The sequence below is a fragment of the Herpailurus yagouaroundi genome, unplaced genomic scaffold, assembly GCF_014898765.1.
Source record: "Herpailurus yagouaroundi ecotype Mexico unplaced genomic scaffold, PumYag 77, whole genome shotgun sequence".
In the NCBI taxonomy this organism is placed as follows: domain Eukaryota; kingdom Metazoa; phylum Chordata; class Mammalia; order Carnivora; family Felidae; genus Herpailurus; species Herpailurus yagouaroundi.
Window position 1 is genome coordinate 31,937,564 of NW_024412388.1, and position 17,857 is coordinate 31,955,420.

The 17,857-nt window shown below is 47.9% G+C and overlaps 1 protein-coding gene across 2 annotated transcripts in view; it reads left to right on the forward strand.

The window, feature by feature from the left end:
• Positions 1-17,857, forward strand: part of CTPS1 (CTP synthase 1) — a 30,697-nt gene that overhangs the window by 9,624 nt on the left and 3,216 nt on the right. For both annotated transcript variants that reach the window (XM_040469809.1, XM_040469810.1), the window contains exons 6-16: positions 480-563; positions 1,880-1,960; positions 6,330-6,481; positions 8,196-8,328; positions 10,804-10,892; positions 12,128-12,222; positions 12,899-12,961; positions 14,817-14,860; positions 16,147-16,243; positions 17,284-17,339; positions 17,440-17,536. In XM_040469809.1, the coding sequence (XP_040325743.1) occupies positions 480-563; positions 1,880-1,960; positions 6,330-6,481; positions 8,196-8,328; positions 10,804-10,892; positions 12,128-12,222; positions 12,899-12,961; positions 14,817-14,860; positions 16,147-16,243; positions 17,284-17,339; positions 17,440-17,536 (991 nt within the window). The remainder of the gene's footprint in view (positions 1-479; positions 564-1,879; positions 1,961-6,329; positions 6,482-8,195; positions 8,329-10,803; positions 10,893-12,127; positions 12,223-12,898; positions 12,962-14,816; positions 14,861-16,146; positions 16,244-17,283; positions 17,340-17,439; positions 17,537-17,857) is intronic.

Sequence of the window (17,857 nt, forward strand, 5' to 3'; positions counted from 1 at the left end):
TGAGCTGAAATCAAGAGTCAGATGCTTAACTGACTGAGCCACCCAGGCACTCCCAAGTGGGCAGTATTTAAATACTCAAACACATGTTAACACTGGAGAGGTATCATGAGATGGGCTGCAGGCACGGGACAGGTGCGTGTGTAATAGAGGGAGAGGGTTCCTCCTCTAGGAGGGAAATCAATAGAAAATGCCTCAAACTACATGTCTGGACGTAGCGGGAAACATACCAGAAGGATCATTTAAGAGTGGAAGATTGGCTGCCCCTGGGGTTCGAGGAAGGGGAGGGGTTCACTGTCCTGTTGTTCAGAACAGACCTTGTAGAACCATTTGACTCTAAAATCTATGCAGGAGTACCTTTGACAAAAATAAAAACTAAATTAGATAAATGATCAATAAAGGAAGTTCAGAGAAAAGTCATACTTAAAAAATTTTTTTATCGTAGAGAAATTAACTTTTTTTTTTTCCCTTTTGTAAAATAGCCAAGTTCAACAGGGGAGCAGAAAACTAAACCCACCCAGAATAGTGTTCGGGAACTTAGAGGGCTCGGGCTTTCTCCAGATCTGGTAAGATTTTATGATTCCCTGGTTTCAAGCTTGATCTTGTATGCTTAATTAAAATCTCTCTCTCATGGGAAAAATAAGATAAAAACTGAGAGGGAGGCAGACCATAAGAGACTCTTTTTTTTTTTTTTTTTTTTAATGTTTGTTTATTTTTGAGACAGAGAGAGACAGAGCATGAACGGGGGAGGGTCAGAGAGAGGGAGACACAGAATCTGAAACAGGCTCCAGGCTCTCAGCTGTCAGCACAGAGCCCGACGCGGGGCTCGAACTCATGGACCGCGAGATCATGACCTGAACCGAAGTCGGCCGCCCAACCGACTGAGCCACCCAGGCGCCCCAAGAGACTCTTGAATACAGAGAGCAAACTGAGGGCTGCTGGAGGGGAGGTGGGTGCGGGAGGGCCTAAATGGGTGATAGGCATTAAGGAGGGCCCTTGTTGGGCAAACCACAGGGTGTTACAAGTAAGTGATGAATCACTGGGCTCTTCTCCTGAAACCAGTACGACACTATGTGTTAACTAATTCAGATTTAAGTAAATTAAAAAAAATTTTTTTAAATGCAAAAAAAAAATCTTCCATGTACCGTATGACTTCACTTATATGGAATTAAAAAACGAAACAAACAAAAAGAGACCCGTACATCTAGAGAACAAACTGGTGGTTGCCAGAGGGAGGGGCGGTGGGGGGATGGGCAGGATGGGAGACACAGGCTTCCAGTTATGGAATGAATAAGTCATGGGGATGAAAGGCACAGCGTAGGGAATATGGTCAGTGGTGGTGTAATGGCGTCCTGTGGTGGTGACACAGGTAGCTGTACTTGTGAGCAGAGCGTAGGGTATAGAGTTGAATCATTAGGTTGTTTTTCTGGAGCCACTGCAACATTGTGTATCAACTATACTTCAGTTTAAAAAAAAGCAAACCAGAAAATTTCTGCTTCACAGCAGATAAGACCTCTGTTTTCTTGGCATGCTTTTCGTTGGTGGTGGAGAAACAGGGTTAGTGCTTTGAAGTGGGGTTGTCTTTTACAAAGATTTCCTCACGGGCATGCATGAGGTCATGCTTTGTGTCTCCTCTCTGTCTGTCATTTGTTGTGCCTTCCCCCCCCCCCCCCCCCGCCCACCTTAATGTTTCTCCGGAGCGGGATTTAGGAATTTCAGCTTTGAAAACAGGTCATATTTTCATAGTTGGTGTGCATTGTGCTGGAGTTAACATTTTCATCCAGCTTAAGAAGCTGGTGTCTGTTTTAATTTCAGTCAGGAGAAAAACCCAACTTTGTGGTCCCTTCCTTCTGTCCAGACGGCTTACTTTCTTTCCCGCTAGGTTGTGTGCAGGTGCTCAAATCCTCTGGACACATCGGTGAAGGAGAAAATATCCATGTTCTGCCACGTCGAACCTGAACAAGTAAGTAGGAATTTCATATTCACACAAGTCGTGTTGGATTTCTAGTTACCCGGAAGTCTCTTCACCGCTTTCCTGAGGCTTGTCCATTCCCAATTTGAGACATTGGACCGTTCTCTAGAACTGATTCCTGTTGGCTCTGTGATTCTCCGGTACCTTACCTCTTTGGCTTTCTGAACATCCTTGCCCCCTCCTGCCACTTCTCCCCAACTCCTTGTACTCTGCTCCAGCCATGCTGAATGGGTCGCCCTCCCCGTCGGCCTGGCTTTGTCCTGTTCATTTTCATCCCTCAGGGTCCAGCCAGGACACAGTATTGTCTGGCAGCCTTTACCTGTCAAACCACGTCACCTCCAAACCTCATGGTTGGTCTTTCTTGGGTGACCTGTGTGTATTACAGGTGCTGGTTGTGAACCTGTCCTGCTGCCCCTCTGAGTGTGTGTGTGTGTGTGTGTGTGTGTGTGTGTGTGTGTCCATCTGTGTTTGCCTCCACTCATAGACTTGGAGTTTCTTGAAGGCAAGGACCACCTCATTCAACTTCATACTCCTAGTGCCTGGTGTCTGAGGTGGTAAAGGCTCCAAACCTATTTTATTTTATCTTATTTTATTTTTTTAAGTTTGTTTGTTTATTTATTTTGAGAGACACAGACAGTGTGAGTAGGGGAGGGGCAGAGAGAGGGGGAAAATCCCAAGCAGGCTCTGCACCATCAGCGTAGAGCCCGTTGCGGGGCTCGAGCTCATGAAACTGAGATCATGACCTGAGCCAAAACCAAGAGTCAGACACTTGACCGACTGAGCCACCCAGGTGCCCCTAAACCTATTTTAGACTTTTTCATGACCTGTGCTAATGGAGGGTGCCCACCAAATAGGAAATTCAAATTTGGGGTATGGTGGGGACGTCCTGGTGGTGGTAAGTTGAGACTGTGGCTCTGGTCAGGTTTGGCTGAAGGAGGGGAGAAGGGACGTTGAGGTCTAGGAATCTGTGACTAGATTGTGGGTGGTTTGCTTTGCTGGTGGGTTACTGGGGATCAGGAGGTTTGGCTGAAGGAGGGGAGCCTGGCTGGCCTGGAGAGGAGAGAATCAGCAGCAGAGTTGTATTTCATCCATCCATTTACAGGACAGCGAGGAGTATGGAAGTGAGGGTAAGAAAGTCTGGCCTGGCATTGAAGTGAGCAGAGCAGGACAGTCTCTGACCTCCCCATCTCAGGGGGCCCTCAGGCGTCAGGGTGTGAGCACGGCCTGGGGCCTGAGATCAGTGTCCTAGTGTGCTTCCTGATCTGGGAGCTCTGTCTCAGGGATGCGGCTTCATACTAAAGACCAGATCTTCCTCGACTTAACAAAAGCTAAATCCTGGTAAACCTGTTGTAAGTTGAAAACATCGTAAGTCGAAAATGCAATTAGTACACCTAACCTACCTTAAGTGTGCTCAGAAAACTTACATTAGCCTGTGGGTGGGCAGAATCCTCTCACACAAAGACGATTTTACAATAAAGTGTTGAATGTCTTGTGTAGTTTACTGAACACTGTACTGAGAGTAGAAAACAAGAGTGGTTGTATGGGCACAGAATGGCTGTAAGCATATCGGTTTTTCACACTGGTGATCGTGGGGCTGATTGGGGACCGTGGCTCACTGCCACTGCTGGGCACCACGAGAGAGAGGGTACCATGAGAGAGGATACGGCCTGTTGCTAGCCTGGGAAAAGATCAAAATGCAGAGTACCCTTTCTGCCAGCTGTGTGTTTTTTTCACACCATCCTAAAGCAAAATACAGTAAGTTGAACCATTGTAAATTGGGGACTATATGTGGCGCACCAGAATAATTTCATTGTTACGAGCAACCTTTTTATCACGCACTTCAATTATTTGAGATATTTCCATCCTAGCAAGTGAAGGTAATTCAGTTCCGTGGTAGACTAGGTTATTAAAATTATTCACTGTTAAAAATGTGACAGGTGTTTCTAGATTTAAATTTGAATTTCAAACCTTTTGCCTGTTTTTTAATTGAGTTGCTTATCTTCTAGGAGTTGTCTGCATATTCCGAATAAAAGTCTTTTATCAGATACATGGTTTGCACATTTTCCTCCAAGGCTCTTATTTTTTTAATGGTGTCTTTTGGAACACAAAAGCTTTTACATGATTATGAACTCCAGTTTATCCGTTTTTTTCTTTATAGATTGTGCTTTTGGTATCCTATCCAAGAGCTCCATTTAACAAATGCCACAAAGATTTCCTTCTGTTTCATTCCAAAACTTTTATAATTTTAGGTCTTTTGTTTAGGCCTAGGATCCACTGTGAGTTAACTTTTATGTATAGCAACTTTCCAGTAAAAGTTGAAATTCATCTTTTTGCCTGTGGATAGCCAGTTCGAGGTCCATTTGTTGGAAGGACTGTCCTTCAATAATAATCTATAATTTCTTCATAAAGGTGCTTTTTAAAGATTCAACTATCTTTGTGAAGTTTTTTTCTAGATTTAATTATAGGTATTCATAATTTTTGTAACTACGTGAATGGCATATTTTTAAACTTAAATTTCCTGATTAGATGTGACCCATGTATAGCAATCTTGCAGACTTCTGTCCATGGATCTCAAGCCTAGCAGCCTTACTGAAATTTTGTTAGTTTTGATTGTTTACCGGTAAATGCTCATGGTTTTTATGGATAAGCAATAATAGTGTATGAAATTCTTGGCACTTTCTTATTTTCCAGCACATATATATATTTTTTTTTCTTAAAAAATTTTTTTTAAATGTTTGTTTATTTTTGGGAGAGAGAGAGAGAAGAGTGTGAGTGGGGGAGGGGCAGAGAGAGAGGACACAGAATTTGAAGCAAGCTCCAGGCTCTGAGCTGTCAGCACAGAGCCTGTTGCGGGGCTCGAACTCATGGACCATGAGATCATGACCTGACCGAAGTTGAACGCTTAACCTGCTGAGCCACCCAGGCGCCCCTTTAAAATTGTTTTTTTTTTTTAATGTTTATTTATTTTTGAGAGAGAGACAGAGTGGGAGCGGGATCGGGAGAGGAACAGAGAGAGAGGGAGACACAGAATTCAAAGCAGGCTCCAGGCTCTGAGCTATCAACACAGAGCCCAACATGGGGCCTGAAGTCATGAACCATGAGATCGTGACCTGAGCCCAAGTCGGATACTTAGCCGACTGAGCCACCCAGGTGCCCCTGCTTTTTTTCTTACTTAATTGTAATGGCTAATATTTCTAGTACATTATTGAATAGACGTAGTCATAGTGACCACTTTTGCCTTCTTTCAGACTTTAAATATTAAGCGTTAATATTAAATATTGAACAAAATGATGTTTGCTCTGGTTTTTTTTAAACATTTTTCACATTTTCCCTTTTACTCATACACCAAGAATTTTAATCATGGATTGGTTTTGAATTTTTTTTTTTTTTTCAACGTTTATTTTTGGGACAGAGAGAGACAGAGCATGAACGGGGGGAGGGGCAGAGAGAGAGGGAGACACAGAATCGGAAACAGGCTCCACGCTCTGAGCCATCAGCCCAGAGCCCGACGCGGGGCTCGAACTCACGGACTGCGAGATCGTGACCTGGCTGAAGTCGGACGCTTAACCGACTGCGCCACCCAGGCGCCCCTGGTTTTGAATTTTTATTAGCTCTGCATCCACTAAGGCAAATTTTGTTTTCCTTCTTTAATCTGTTCGTGTAGTAAATCCCACTGTTAAATATCCTAATGCAGCTGTTCTCAAACTCAGCCCGGAAAAGTACTATGCCTGCTTCCCAGCCCCAGAGATTCTAGTTTAAGTGATGTGTGGTGCAGTATGGGCTTGTGGATTTTTAAAAGGTCTCCCAAGTGATTTCAGTGTACCTCCAAGTTTGACAGCCATTGTTCTTGGGACAAATCCTACTTGAACATGAGTTGTTTTAAAACTACATTTATGTTTGGTTTGTGATTTTTTTTTAAAAAAATTTTTAATGTTTATTTATCATTGAAAGAGACAGAGCATGAGTGGGGGAAGAACAGAGAGAGGGAGACACAATTTGAAGCAGGCTCCAGGCTCTGAGCTGTTACCACAGAGCCTGACGTGGGGCTCGAATTCACAGACCACGAGATCATGACTTGAGCCGAAGTCAGACGCTTAACCAGCTGAGCCACCCAGGTGCCCTGTGATTTTTTTTTTTTTTTAAAGGATTTTTGCGTCCATGTTCTTAAGAGATTAGCTGCTAATTTTTTATTCTGTTCTTGAGTTGGTTTGGGTAATTTCTACTTTTCCTAGAAAATAGCCCTTTTTGCCATTTTCAGAATTGGAAGTTATTTTCTGACGGTGACAGAGCCAGTAGGAGGGTGCCAGCCCAGTTAGCTTTTGCTTGTTTTTATTAATAACCTTTGCTCCTTTCTCTGCAGGTGATCTGTGTCCACGATGTCTCATCCATCTACCGAGTCCCCTTGTTATTAGAGGAGCAGGGGGTCGTAGATTATTTTCTCCGGAGACTTGACCTTCCGATCGAGAGGCAGCCACGAAAAATGCTGATGAAGTGGAAAGAGATGGCGGACAGGTTTGCGTCGTGATAAGGAGCTGGGAGTTGGAGCTTTTGTTCTCCTTCTCGTGAGGTCTCAGGGAATTCGCTTGTGCTGTCAGCTCATATTAGAGAAGGTCTTCGTGGTGAGAGGTGTCGAGACAGGTTCAGGGATGAGGAGGTCCTGGTAGAGCCGAGTTCAGGTCACACACCTATTGCCTTAGGTCCCCTCGACTAGAGAATCGGCGCCGACTGACCACACCTGGGCGAGCCGTCACGCCCGAGGCCCACACGGATGGCGGGCCAAGCCCGCAGCGCTCCTGGGGCGCCTCCCGGCACCTGAGCTGCGTGTGGGACTGGGCTGCTCACCGCACACCAGGAAAGGAGGAGCAGGGGTGCCTAGCCTGGTGTGTGGCTACTGCTGCCAGATTGTTTCCCTCTGAGAACTGTCCCTGTTCCTTTTTAAGCCCAGTGATGCTTTGATGCCACATCAGAGGTCTTCACGCGGCGCCTCAGAGCCCCGGGTGTGTGCCCTGTCGCAGCTGCCGAATCAGCCCGACGGTGTTAATAAGCGCTCGTCACGTTGCTCTGTGATGCTTACTTTCCTTTTGACACTTTCCCTTTTAGTCTTCATCCGTCTATGTGTATATCCGTATGTCGCTACAAAGATGGCGCACAGTTCTATGATATTTTTTCATACAGTATTACCAACTCGTTAAAAAAAAATGTTTCTTTTGAGAGAGAGGGAGAGAGAGAATCCCAGGCTCTCTCTGTGCTGAGCACGGAGCCTGGCATGGGGCTTGATCCCATGAACCAGGAGATCATCATGACCTGCACTGAAAGCAAGAGTCAAACACTTAACCATCTGAGCCACCCAGGCACCCCATAAACTTTTTTGATCTGTTACTAATTACTTTATGATGAAAACAAATTCTTTTAAATGTTTATTTTTGAGACAGAGAGAGAACAGAGCATGAGCGGAGGAGGGGTATAGAGAAGCGGCGGGGCGGGGGCGGGGAGGGAGACACAGAATCAGAAGCAGGCTCCAGGCTCTGAGCCATCAGCCCAGAGCCTGACACGGGGCTCGAACTCACGGACTGCGAGATAATGACCTGGCTGAAGTTGGACACTCAACCAACTGAGCCACCCTGGCGCCCCATGATGAAAATTTTTAATGAATATAGACTGCTGTGTGAATATTTTTGACTCTTTCCTTCATCACATTAATTCTTATGAATTGTCTGTTCATGTCTGTTAGTTTTTCTTGCTCCTTGGGATTTTAATGTTTCCTGGTTTTGTTTTTTAAGTGTCTATCCTTTATTTCTTTCTCTTTCTTTCTTTCTTTCTTTCTTTCTTTCTTCCTTCCTTCCTTCCTTCCTACCTACCTACCTACCTACCTAATCTATCTATGTATCTATAGAGAGAATCCCAAGCAGACTCCTCACTGTCAGCATGGAGCTCAGTACGGGGCTCAATCTCACAAACCACAGGATCATGACCTGGGCTGAAACCAAGAGTTGGACACTTAACTATCTGAGCCACCCAGGTGCCCCTAAAATCCTACTTTCTTTACAAAGCCTGCCACATGGATTTGAAAGTAGCTCCCTCTCTACTGTCCTGGAAATGAAACTCAGATAATATCTGCTCTCATTATATTCTTCCCAGAGATGTTTTTCTCCTTTTTAGAAAGCAGTTTTGATCTTATGATGGCATATACGTTCTAAATAATTTGGTGTTTCTTGGCCTTTCATAGATACGATCGCTTGCTGGAGACCTGCTCTATTGCCCTCGTGGGCAAATACACCAAGTTCTCAGACTCGTATGCCTCTGTCATTAAAGCTCTGGAGCATTCTGCCCTGGCCATCAACCACAAGTTGGAAATCAAGGTAAGGATGGGTGGCGCATATTCAGCTGAGGCATGAACGGGGAGGCCTTCTGCGTTCTCATAGATGCTGCATGATATCTACTTTATATTTTTGGAACTCAGAATTTCTTTTTAGGAAGAGAAAGGATTCATGGTTGGCTCCTGGCTTGGAGAGAACAGTAGAACATTTTCAGGAGATGTTGAAGGGGAGAGATGGTCAGAGTAGTAGTTGAGAAAGTGAGTAGTTGAATTTGAATTATCAGGTGACCAAGTAAAATTAACCCATGGGCATGGGGGAGCCCCAGTGAGCCAGAGGCACCCTGCATAATTGCTCTTCACTTACCTTTGCAGTGGAAATGCTAACACCCACCTGCTGGAGCTGGGAGGTTTCTCTGAAATGTATGTCCAGTTGCCTGGTCAGTGCCTGGAATGTGGGCAGCCTCCAGGGAAGAGCACGTCTTGTGTTTTGCCCTATGACTTGATGGGTGGGAGCTGAGCTGATGGGGCACGGCCCCTGCTCATCTTCTTGGGGCAATAGAGTTATTAAGGTTCGGGACTCCAATTCCGGCTGTCCTCCCCACTGGCACTGGGGTTGGCCTTCGACTTCACCAGGTGTTTCTCAGTGTCATAATTTAGTTTGCTTTGTGCTTGCGAACAGGTTGCTGTGGAATATCTTACTGTATAGATTTTAAGAATTAGGGAATCTTATTCCACTTCCCTGACTTCCTGTTGCTGCTGCTTTGGCTCATTCATCTGCTGTATCCACTCGGACGTAGTCTGTGCCTGTCGTTAGATGCGGGGCTGAGAGCTGAATGAGTCAGTGAGGTCTCTGAGATGTGACACAGAAGAAGGGGTGAATCTGTCTGGGTAGACGTGTGAGGAGGGCAGACTTCCTCAAGGAGGGACTCTGGGAGACTTTGGGAAGATGGATAAGGCAGAAGGGAAGGGCGTCCGGACAGAAGGTAGAGAATACCCAAGGGCTTGGAGACGGGGAATAGTTGGGAAGTCCGTGGATGGACAAGTGTGACTCAGAAGATATCTGGAGACAGGCCTGTGAGGTCATGAATCCCGCCAACTGGGCCACAGCTGGGTCTTACCCTGAGTTTTAGGGAAGTCACTGCAGGGTATTAGGCAGGGAAAAAGGTGAATGACATAATAAGTGGGCAAAATATTTGAATGGACACGCCCACAAGAGATGCATCTGATACATGTGGAGAGACGGTCAAGGTCAACACCTTCAGTGCAGATGAAAATAAATGCCAATGAAATCTCTGAGATACTAACACACACCCGCCAGAGGGGCTACGGGTGGTTGGTGAGGATGTGGAACTCTCATGCCTTGCTGGTGGGAATGTGAAATGTCACAACCGCTTTAGAACAGTCTGGTAGTTTCATATAAAGGTAGACGTACACTTTATGACCCTGCAGTTCCACTCCCAGGTATTTACTCAAGAGAAGTGAAAACAAAAGTCCACACACACACACACACACACACACACACACACACACACACAATTTTATACAAAAGGACTATTATTTTAATAGCCTGTCTGGAAGCAACCCTTACTATCCAGAGTGAGGCAATATACACACTGAGGTATATTTCTACAGTGGGAAACTGCCCAGGGATGAATCTCAAAAACATACTGAGCCAAAAAAGCCAGACACGGGAGGCTGCATGTTGTTATGTTTTCATTTCTGTGAGGTTCTAGAAGAGGCATCTGTGGTGACAGAAAGCAGAGCCAGGGGACTCTGGGGCAGGAAGTGGAGAGGAGACTGCTTGCAGGGGAGCAGAGGGAACTTCCGGGGATGGCACTAGTTTTCTTCGCCATTGATTGTGGCGGTGGTCACACCTTCATGTGTGTGTTTGACAAAACTCATCAGAGTGTGCACCTTAAAATGCCTGGATCTTATTGTGTGTCGGTTATACTTCAGTAAAGGTGAACAAAATGAAAAGCAGCCTGGGGGCGCCTGGGTGGCTCAGTCAGTTGAGCATCCGACTTCGGGTCAGGTCATGATCTCACAGTTCATGAGTTTGAGCCCCGTGTCAGGCTCTGTGCTGACCGCTCAGAGCCTGGAGCCTGCTTCGGATTCTGTGTCTCCCTTTCTCTGCTCCTCCCCCGCTCACTCTCTCTCTCTCTCTCTCAAAAATAAATAAAAACGTTAAAAAAAAAAAACAAAAACCCAGCCTGGGTTGAAGGTGGGCTTGGGGAGATGTATCCCGGATGGAGAGAACACGGCAGAGCCGCTCCAGTGTGCTGAGTATAGGGCCTTGGGGAGGCAAATGAGTTTTGAAGGAAACGTTTGTATTTTACAATATAAGAAAGATTTTCAAGTCTGGAGATTATCACCGAGTTTAAATATATGAAGGTTCTAATTTTAAAACCTGATTTTTAAGGGAGATAGGACACTGATAATATAATTTGGGAATGCGGGGAAGAAAGCAGCTCTGGAGTCATGGCCTACTTCTTGTCTCCTCTGCCCGCATAACCCCCAGTACATAGATTCCACGGACTTGGAGCCCAGCACCCTGCAGGAGGAGCCCGTACGCTACCACGAAGCCTGGCAGAAGCTCTGTAGCGCCCAGTGAGTAGTGCCCTGTGCCCGGCTTCTGGGGGCTTGGGGGTGGGCTCGGGGAGCAGAGTGCTGGGCTCTTGTGCACCAGTAGTAGGTAATCTACTTTTTGAATGGCTTTTGATTACCGAAAGGGCCACAGTCTGGATGATTTAAGCCTTACAGAAATACAGCTTATCAGCACAGTTGAATCTGAAGAAAACATGACATTTGTCGTATGCATCTACTCATGAGGCTTAAAGGTTTTCACCAGGGCGGGGAGGGGGGGCACCTGGGTGGCTCAGTCGGTAAAGCGTCCGACTTCAGCTCGGGTCATGATCTGGTGGTTCCTGAGTTCGAGCCCCGCGTCGGGCTCTGTGCTGACGGCTTGGAGCCTGGAGCCTGCTTTGGATTCTGCGTCTTCCTCTCTCTGCCCCTCCCCTGCTCACGCTCTGTCTCTCTTTCTCTCTCTCTCTCTTGAAAATAAATAAAGGTTAAAAAAAAATTTTTAAAGATTTTCATCTGGAACATTTGATGAGGACCCTTCAGTGGAGTCTCATAGTTTGTTTTTGGCAGCCATTATTTATAATGGTAGAAAATCACAGAATTCTAGATCACTGGAACAATTGGATGTTATGGGGCCCTATAGCTATGAACGAGACCCCAAGCTCAACAGGCCGTCTGAGAGGACGAGGAAGGCTCCTTTCCCATTCAGGGGAGCACTTTAAGCCAAGAAGTAAAAAGTTGCATTTATAGCAATATAACTTATACTAAATATTAGGAAAGAATCCGTGTGTGCCACCTTTTACCTGTAAGCGTTTTGTAGCATTACTCAGAAACATTTCGTGTGCATCTTTTTTTTTTTTTTTTTAATGTTTATTTGCTTTTGAGAGAGAGAGAGTGCATGTCGGGGAGGGACAGAGAGAGAGGGAGACACAGAATCCAAAATGGGCTCCAGGCTCTGAGCTGTCAGCACAGACCCCGACGCAGGGCTTGAACTCATGAACCACGAGATCGTGACCTGAGCCCAAGTGGGACGCTTAACTGACTGAGCCACCCGGGCCCCTTCATGTGCATCTTCCAAGTTCATAGTATTTGGTGTTTATATACAGCTCACTGGCAGTCTTGCAATCACGATATAGCCCCAGTGGCAAAACACGCGGAGTGACCTCGTGGCATCCGTGTCTTGGGAATGGCTCCTTGGGTGCTTACTGCGAGTTGGGCTGGTGGGCAGGGTCCATTGCCTTGTGGTGTGCTCTCTTGTACAGTGGAGTGCTGGTTCCCGGGGGATTTGGTGTTCGGGGGACGGAAGGAAAGATCCAAGCCATCGCCTGGGCTCGGAAACAGAAGAAGCCATTTTTGGGTAAGGAGTAGGAGAGGTCAGGAGAAGGTGCCACATGGGAGCCTGTCAATAAAACAGGGAGGTCAGTGGAAGCAAGCTTAGGCGCCCTCATTCTAGATGTCAGCTCAAGTAGAAGCCAGTTTGGTTCTGTTTGGGAGAAATTCAGACTCCCTTAAGCGTGAAAAGTTTTAAGAGCTTGTATGTTCATCCACGTGTCCGTGTCGTGGAACTTGGAGAGAATGAAATGGCAATCAGGAAATTTTGGCTGTTCGCTGAGCCCGGCTGTTGGGCAGGACATGTGAAGCTAGGTTTTATATCCTCACTTGGAATTTGGGCCAAGTGGTTTTGGATGCTTCCTGGTGCTGTAAATTGTAGTAATTTTCAACTTGATCCCTTGTAAATGGGAACCTAATGAGAGGATAAGAAAACTTGAAGTTTTAAATATGAGTAGAGTGTTGCTTATTTCTAGAACCAAATAGCTTCTAAAACTTGGCATCTTCATATGCACTTATATCCAGTGTTCGAAAGCTGATACAGATGACACAGCAGGGGGTGCATGTTTACAGCAGGAAAACATGAGAGTTTGTGATTGTCCTTTTGCGAGCAGACAGGACACAAAGTCCAGGACAGGCTGGTGGGAAACGTAGGAGCTGCCTTTTTAATGGAGCTTCATTTGTTTTTCCCCTCCACCTGCAAGGTGTGTGCCTAGGAATGCAGCTGGCAGTGGTTGAATTTTCCAGAAATGTGCTGGGCTGGCAAGGTGAGTGTTCGTTAAACTTGTTACATTCTTGCCAAAGTGTTTTCCTGAAGCGCGTGAAGCCTGCTGCCTCCTGCGTGATGGTAGAGGAGGGCAAGGCCTGGTCTCTCCGTACCTGGCGGGGAACAGCAAAGGGGAACCCTGTGTGCACTGAGGGCGCGCGCGTGGCTCTGCCAGCCCGACCACAGGAAGGAGGGGTCACAGCTGAGCAAGCAGCCTGGGCTCTCTGCCCCTGCATTTCCTGCTCTGCAGACTCCTGCATGTCTACCCCCGTGGCCACCATCCCTGGGCGTCTGCCGAGCAAGAAGCCGACAGCTCTGGCCTGTGTGAGGCTGTGCGGTTATCATGAACTTGGGCCCTGGAGCTGGTCAGACCTGAGCTCAAATTCTGAGTCACTTGTTGTGGGTGATTTTAGATAAATTACTTAGCCCTTTTGGCTTCTGTTCCTTCTATAAAATGGGGTGATAATGGTACCTATTTCTCATGGTTGTAAGAATTAAATGGAATAGTGCATGTGAATAGTCCCAGCATAGTGTCTGGCAAATAGGAAATACTCCGTAATATTGGCCCTGTGCCTGGCTAACTGTCCAGACCACCCGAAAACTCAGTGGCTTCCAACGTTTTATCGTGTGTCCGTATGCTGTGGGTTGAGTGGACTCGGCTGGCTGGTTTTCTGCGCCCTGTATCTGAGATCCTGCCCCCATCCAGCTCTGCCCAGCAGGGATATCCAGTGGGTTCTCTCCACGTGGCAAGGCTCCTCATTCACAGCCTGGCGACCTACCAGCTTCCAAAATGACCGGCCCAGTGTGTAGGCACTTAACTAGCTTGCTAAAGTCCCAAGGCCAAGTGCAGTCGGTGGGGGACGGAACCACACAGCCCGAGGACTGGGGCAATGGAAGAGGCTAGTCTCTGTAGCCCAGCTGACAGACGTGAGGTTTTCAGAAAGACCTTACAAGTTGTAAGAAACACAAAGCAAGCGTCCTGAGGCGTGTAAAAGCGGCCTGGCTCCACAAAGGATGAGCGGCTCTCCTGTGGCCAGCTGACTGTTAGGATTGGGTTCATTGCACATGTTTTCTGACAGTTACCCTGAGGGCACGGTGGCTGTTTCATAGGCAGCATGCCCTGTAGTTCTGACTCCTGAGCCTCTGGCGGGCACCGTCTTAGCACCCACCACCCTAGAGCTGGCCCTCTGGGCACCCTGGACCCTTGCCCAGTTACAGTCTGTCGCCCACTCGGGTCCCCAGGTGGGTGAGTGACTTAGTGACAGGCTTAGCTTTGCTTGGGACCTGGCCGTGGTTAGGAACAGTACCTAGCCTGTCACACAAAAGGAGCCGTGCTGTACCAGGAACTTGATTCTTCTAGTCTTTGTGGTTTTGCTTATGGTTAGACCATAAATTCAGTAAAGGAGAGGAAGGCTTATTTGGGTGTTGAAATCAGTTCCTGATGTAGCTGCTGAGGGAGGCAGTGGGGCAGTGCAATGTAGGATGCACAGGAGGACAGGAATGTATTCCAGCCCGGAGAGATGCAGCCTGAGAGGAAAAAATGGACAGAACAGTGTAAGAACTGTCATAAGGATGCGTTATCTAAATAAAGGTTATGAGGTTGTGCCATTGGTTTTGATTTCCCCATTTTGTGCAGCTTGACTTCCCAGAGAGTTAACAGGTGTAATGGAAAAACTCACCTGTGTTTGTGCACTGAGTCCTTCACGTCTTAACGTTATCCTTAGTTTTGTTCTAATCACCGAAGGATCGCTTTACATCGAGGAGGGAAATTGTGAGTTAGGGCTTAGGAATGACACTTTTCAATAATCAGGTTTGTTCGTAACTCTTTTCGTAACGTAAGTGTTTTGATTTTTCAGATGCCAACTCTACAGAGTTTGACCCTAAGACCAATCATCCTGTGGTGAGTCCAGGGTTTGAACGTTACCAGGGCTTAGAAGGGTGTGGAGGGGGCGGGCACCGGAAAGAGACCCCCTGGATCCACCCAGAGAACCCTCAGACCGGATAGAAAGAACTTTTTTATTTTTCATTGTGCAGTTTCTCACTTCTCTTCCCAGTTCGCAACAGAAGGTTTTTAAGATGGGTATCACCCCAGCCAACCAGGGTGGTTCCTGATTAAAATCACTCTTCATCCCCACTCCCCTTAGCCCTTAACTCCTCTTAGCACTCTAACGATCGTTTTGTACTGACACGAGACACCCACATAGGCACTTACTATGCGCCAGGCACTGTTCTCACCACTTAACGTGTATTCATTCATTCCATCCCCGACAACCCTGGGAGACGGGCATGTTATTCAGGAACCATGGAATATGGTTCTGATGTGTTTAACGGTAACCAAAGCTTTTGGAGGCCCCCGTACCTTGTGTGATGTCTCCTGTCAGAGGCATATGGCTCCTGGGAAGGGGAGGAATAGCGCCTTTACCCATCTTTGAATCTCCTATCCCGGGGGTGACAGGCGGGCTCTTGGTACCAGAGACACTGTGATAAACAAAGTGGACCAAGCTCTTGATCTCAGGGCATTTAAACAGCATCGGGATATGCTTGTTGACCTGCAGTTGAACTTTGCTAATACTAAGAGCTCAGGAGGAGAAGAATGAAGGGTTTGAAGTGTGCAGCCTCGGGGTGGTGGGAAAGCAGGGCCAAGATAGGGGCCTGGAGGCCTTAGAAAGTGCTCAGAGGAGCCCGGGACCGAGCGGTGGGCTGGGCTCCCGTGGCAGGGGGGGCCTCAGCCTCTCCGCCCCACACACGTCCGCCAGGCTCCCGCCTAGACCCGGCAAACCCTGGAGAAGCATCCCTGTCTTCTGAGTGGCTCATGAGTCCGGTGGAGGGGACACGTGCTGTAACATCAGCATATCCTGTCTTGCATCCGTGCCGCTACGTTAGTCTCCAGAGCGTGTTGTGGCCCAGCAGCCCTCATGGTCCGAAGTGCTGGGGGCAGGAAGGGCCGCGGGCAGGAGCAGCTGTGTTCGATCCTACAGCTCAGGAGGATAGGCTAAAGGATTAAGCCGCTACCCAACACAGGTTCACAGAACGATTATGGGGAGGCATTTCCCCAGTGACAAACATCTCTTGTAAGGAAGGGCTGGGGAATCAGAGCCTCCTGCCAGGCTCTTGTCACTCAGTGTAGGCTGTCTGCTAACGGAGGCAGAGTTTGGTAGCGTGTGTTTGTTTTTTGAACACCTCCAGGTCATAGACATGCCAGAACACAATCCTGGGCAGATGGGCGGAACCATGAGGCTGGGCAAGAGGAGAACCCTGTTCCAGACCAAGAACTCGGTCATGAGTAAGAGCGGCCTCTCACCGGCCCCGCCTTCAGCTCTGCGTGCCTAGGACTCACGTCTTGGGCTGCTGCTGGGGCTCCGAAGAGCCAGGCTGACTTTTTTAGTTTTGTTCTTGCTTTTGAGGTCTTTTTTTCCCCCCTTCCTAGTCACATTCTTCTAGGATGTGCTGTAATAACCAGAGAAGCAGTGTGGCTCTTAGAAAGCTTGCAGGCAGTGCGGTCAGGGCCCTGGGGGCCTTGGGTGTGGGCGGCTGACCAGAAGGAGGCAGGTGAAATCTCCCCACACAGTCTGTCCTGTACCTCGTCTGTTCGGTTGAACCGAATTAAACTGCCAATGTTGGCGATTTCTGTCCCCCAGAAAGGCACTTTCGTATGGTCCAACCTAACAAGGTTTTAGTCAAAAAGTACTAATACGCGCTAAAGATTTAGAGAAAATTGGGGCGGGGGGGAACATTTAGGAGAATTACTCCATTCAATCTCGTTTTCTTGCCCACTGGGAAAATTCTGTCTTTACTAGCCGGGGCCCCATGTGTCTGTCAGTTTGAGTCACTTGAGTAGGTGGCCTTGGGGTCCTACCAGCTCCGTGTTCTGTGGACTTGGGGGCCTCACCCCGCAGCCCTCGTGCCAAGGCTCTTTGCGCCTGTGACTTAACCGCATGGCGCTGCCCCGAGGACCATCCCTGTAGCTCTGGAAGTGTCTTTCTAGGCTTCCACTGTTTGATATGTCCTGGTGTGTTTTCCAAGGCAGTTTCCAGCAGGAAAGTGCTCTTGTACCTCAGTAATCGAGGTTGGAGGGTGGTGATGGAAAGGAAACAGCTGTTCTAGTTTTTCTTGGTGTGGTCAAAACAGTCCAAGCCCAAGAATTCATGCAAATGGTGCTGCAATAGGCAGGAGGCTGTGGTTGCCTGGAGAATCCTAGAAATGACCTTCAAAAGGCCTGGCTGTGTAGGTGATTCAAAAGTAAACTGGGAAGCAAGAGGCAGTAGTGAATAGATTGTTCTGTGAAATCAGGACTCTTTACGGGAGCATGCTTGCTTTTGCCAGGGAAACTCTACGGAGACCCGGATTACTTGGAAGAGAGGCACCGCCACAGATTTGAGGTAAGGGGTGGAGCTTTGTGGCTTTTAAACGTTCCTCCTTCCGGTTACTCTAGAGAAGTAAGCCGAGAGGTCAGTCAGCTTACTCTTCATGTTTCCATAGGTGAATCCAGTCCTGAAAAAGTGTTTGGAGGAGCAGGGCTTGAAGTTTGTTGGCCAGGATGTTGGGGGAGAGCGGATGGAGATCGTGGAGCTGGAGGGTGAGCGTGGGGTGGCTGTGCGTGGGCGGGGGGGGGGGGGCCCCAGTGAGCACGGGCCTGACAGCGGTAGGGAGGGCCCCGGCCCTGGTGGGGTGCTCTTGGAGAACGAGGCACCCGGAGCCCTGGGAAGCCTGTCCTTCCTCAGCCAGCACTGCACTCCTGGCCTCGGTCCTCATTCTCCAGAATGAGAGCTTGGACTTGGCCCTTGAGCCCCACTTCCGATCTTGACGACATGCGGACTCGGTCCCACGGAAGCCAGGGAGCAGGGGGAGCTGGGGCGGGAACCCCCGAGGGGAGGCAGCGAGCAGGGCGACAGCATCC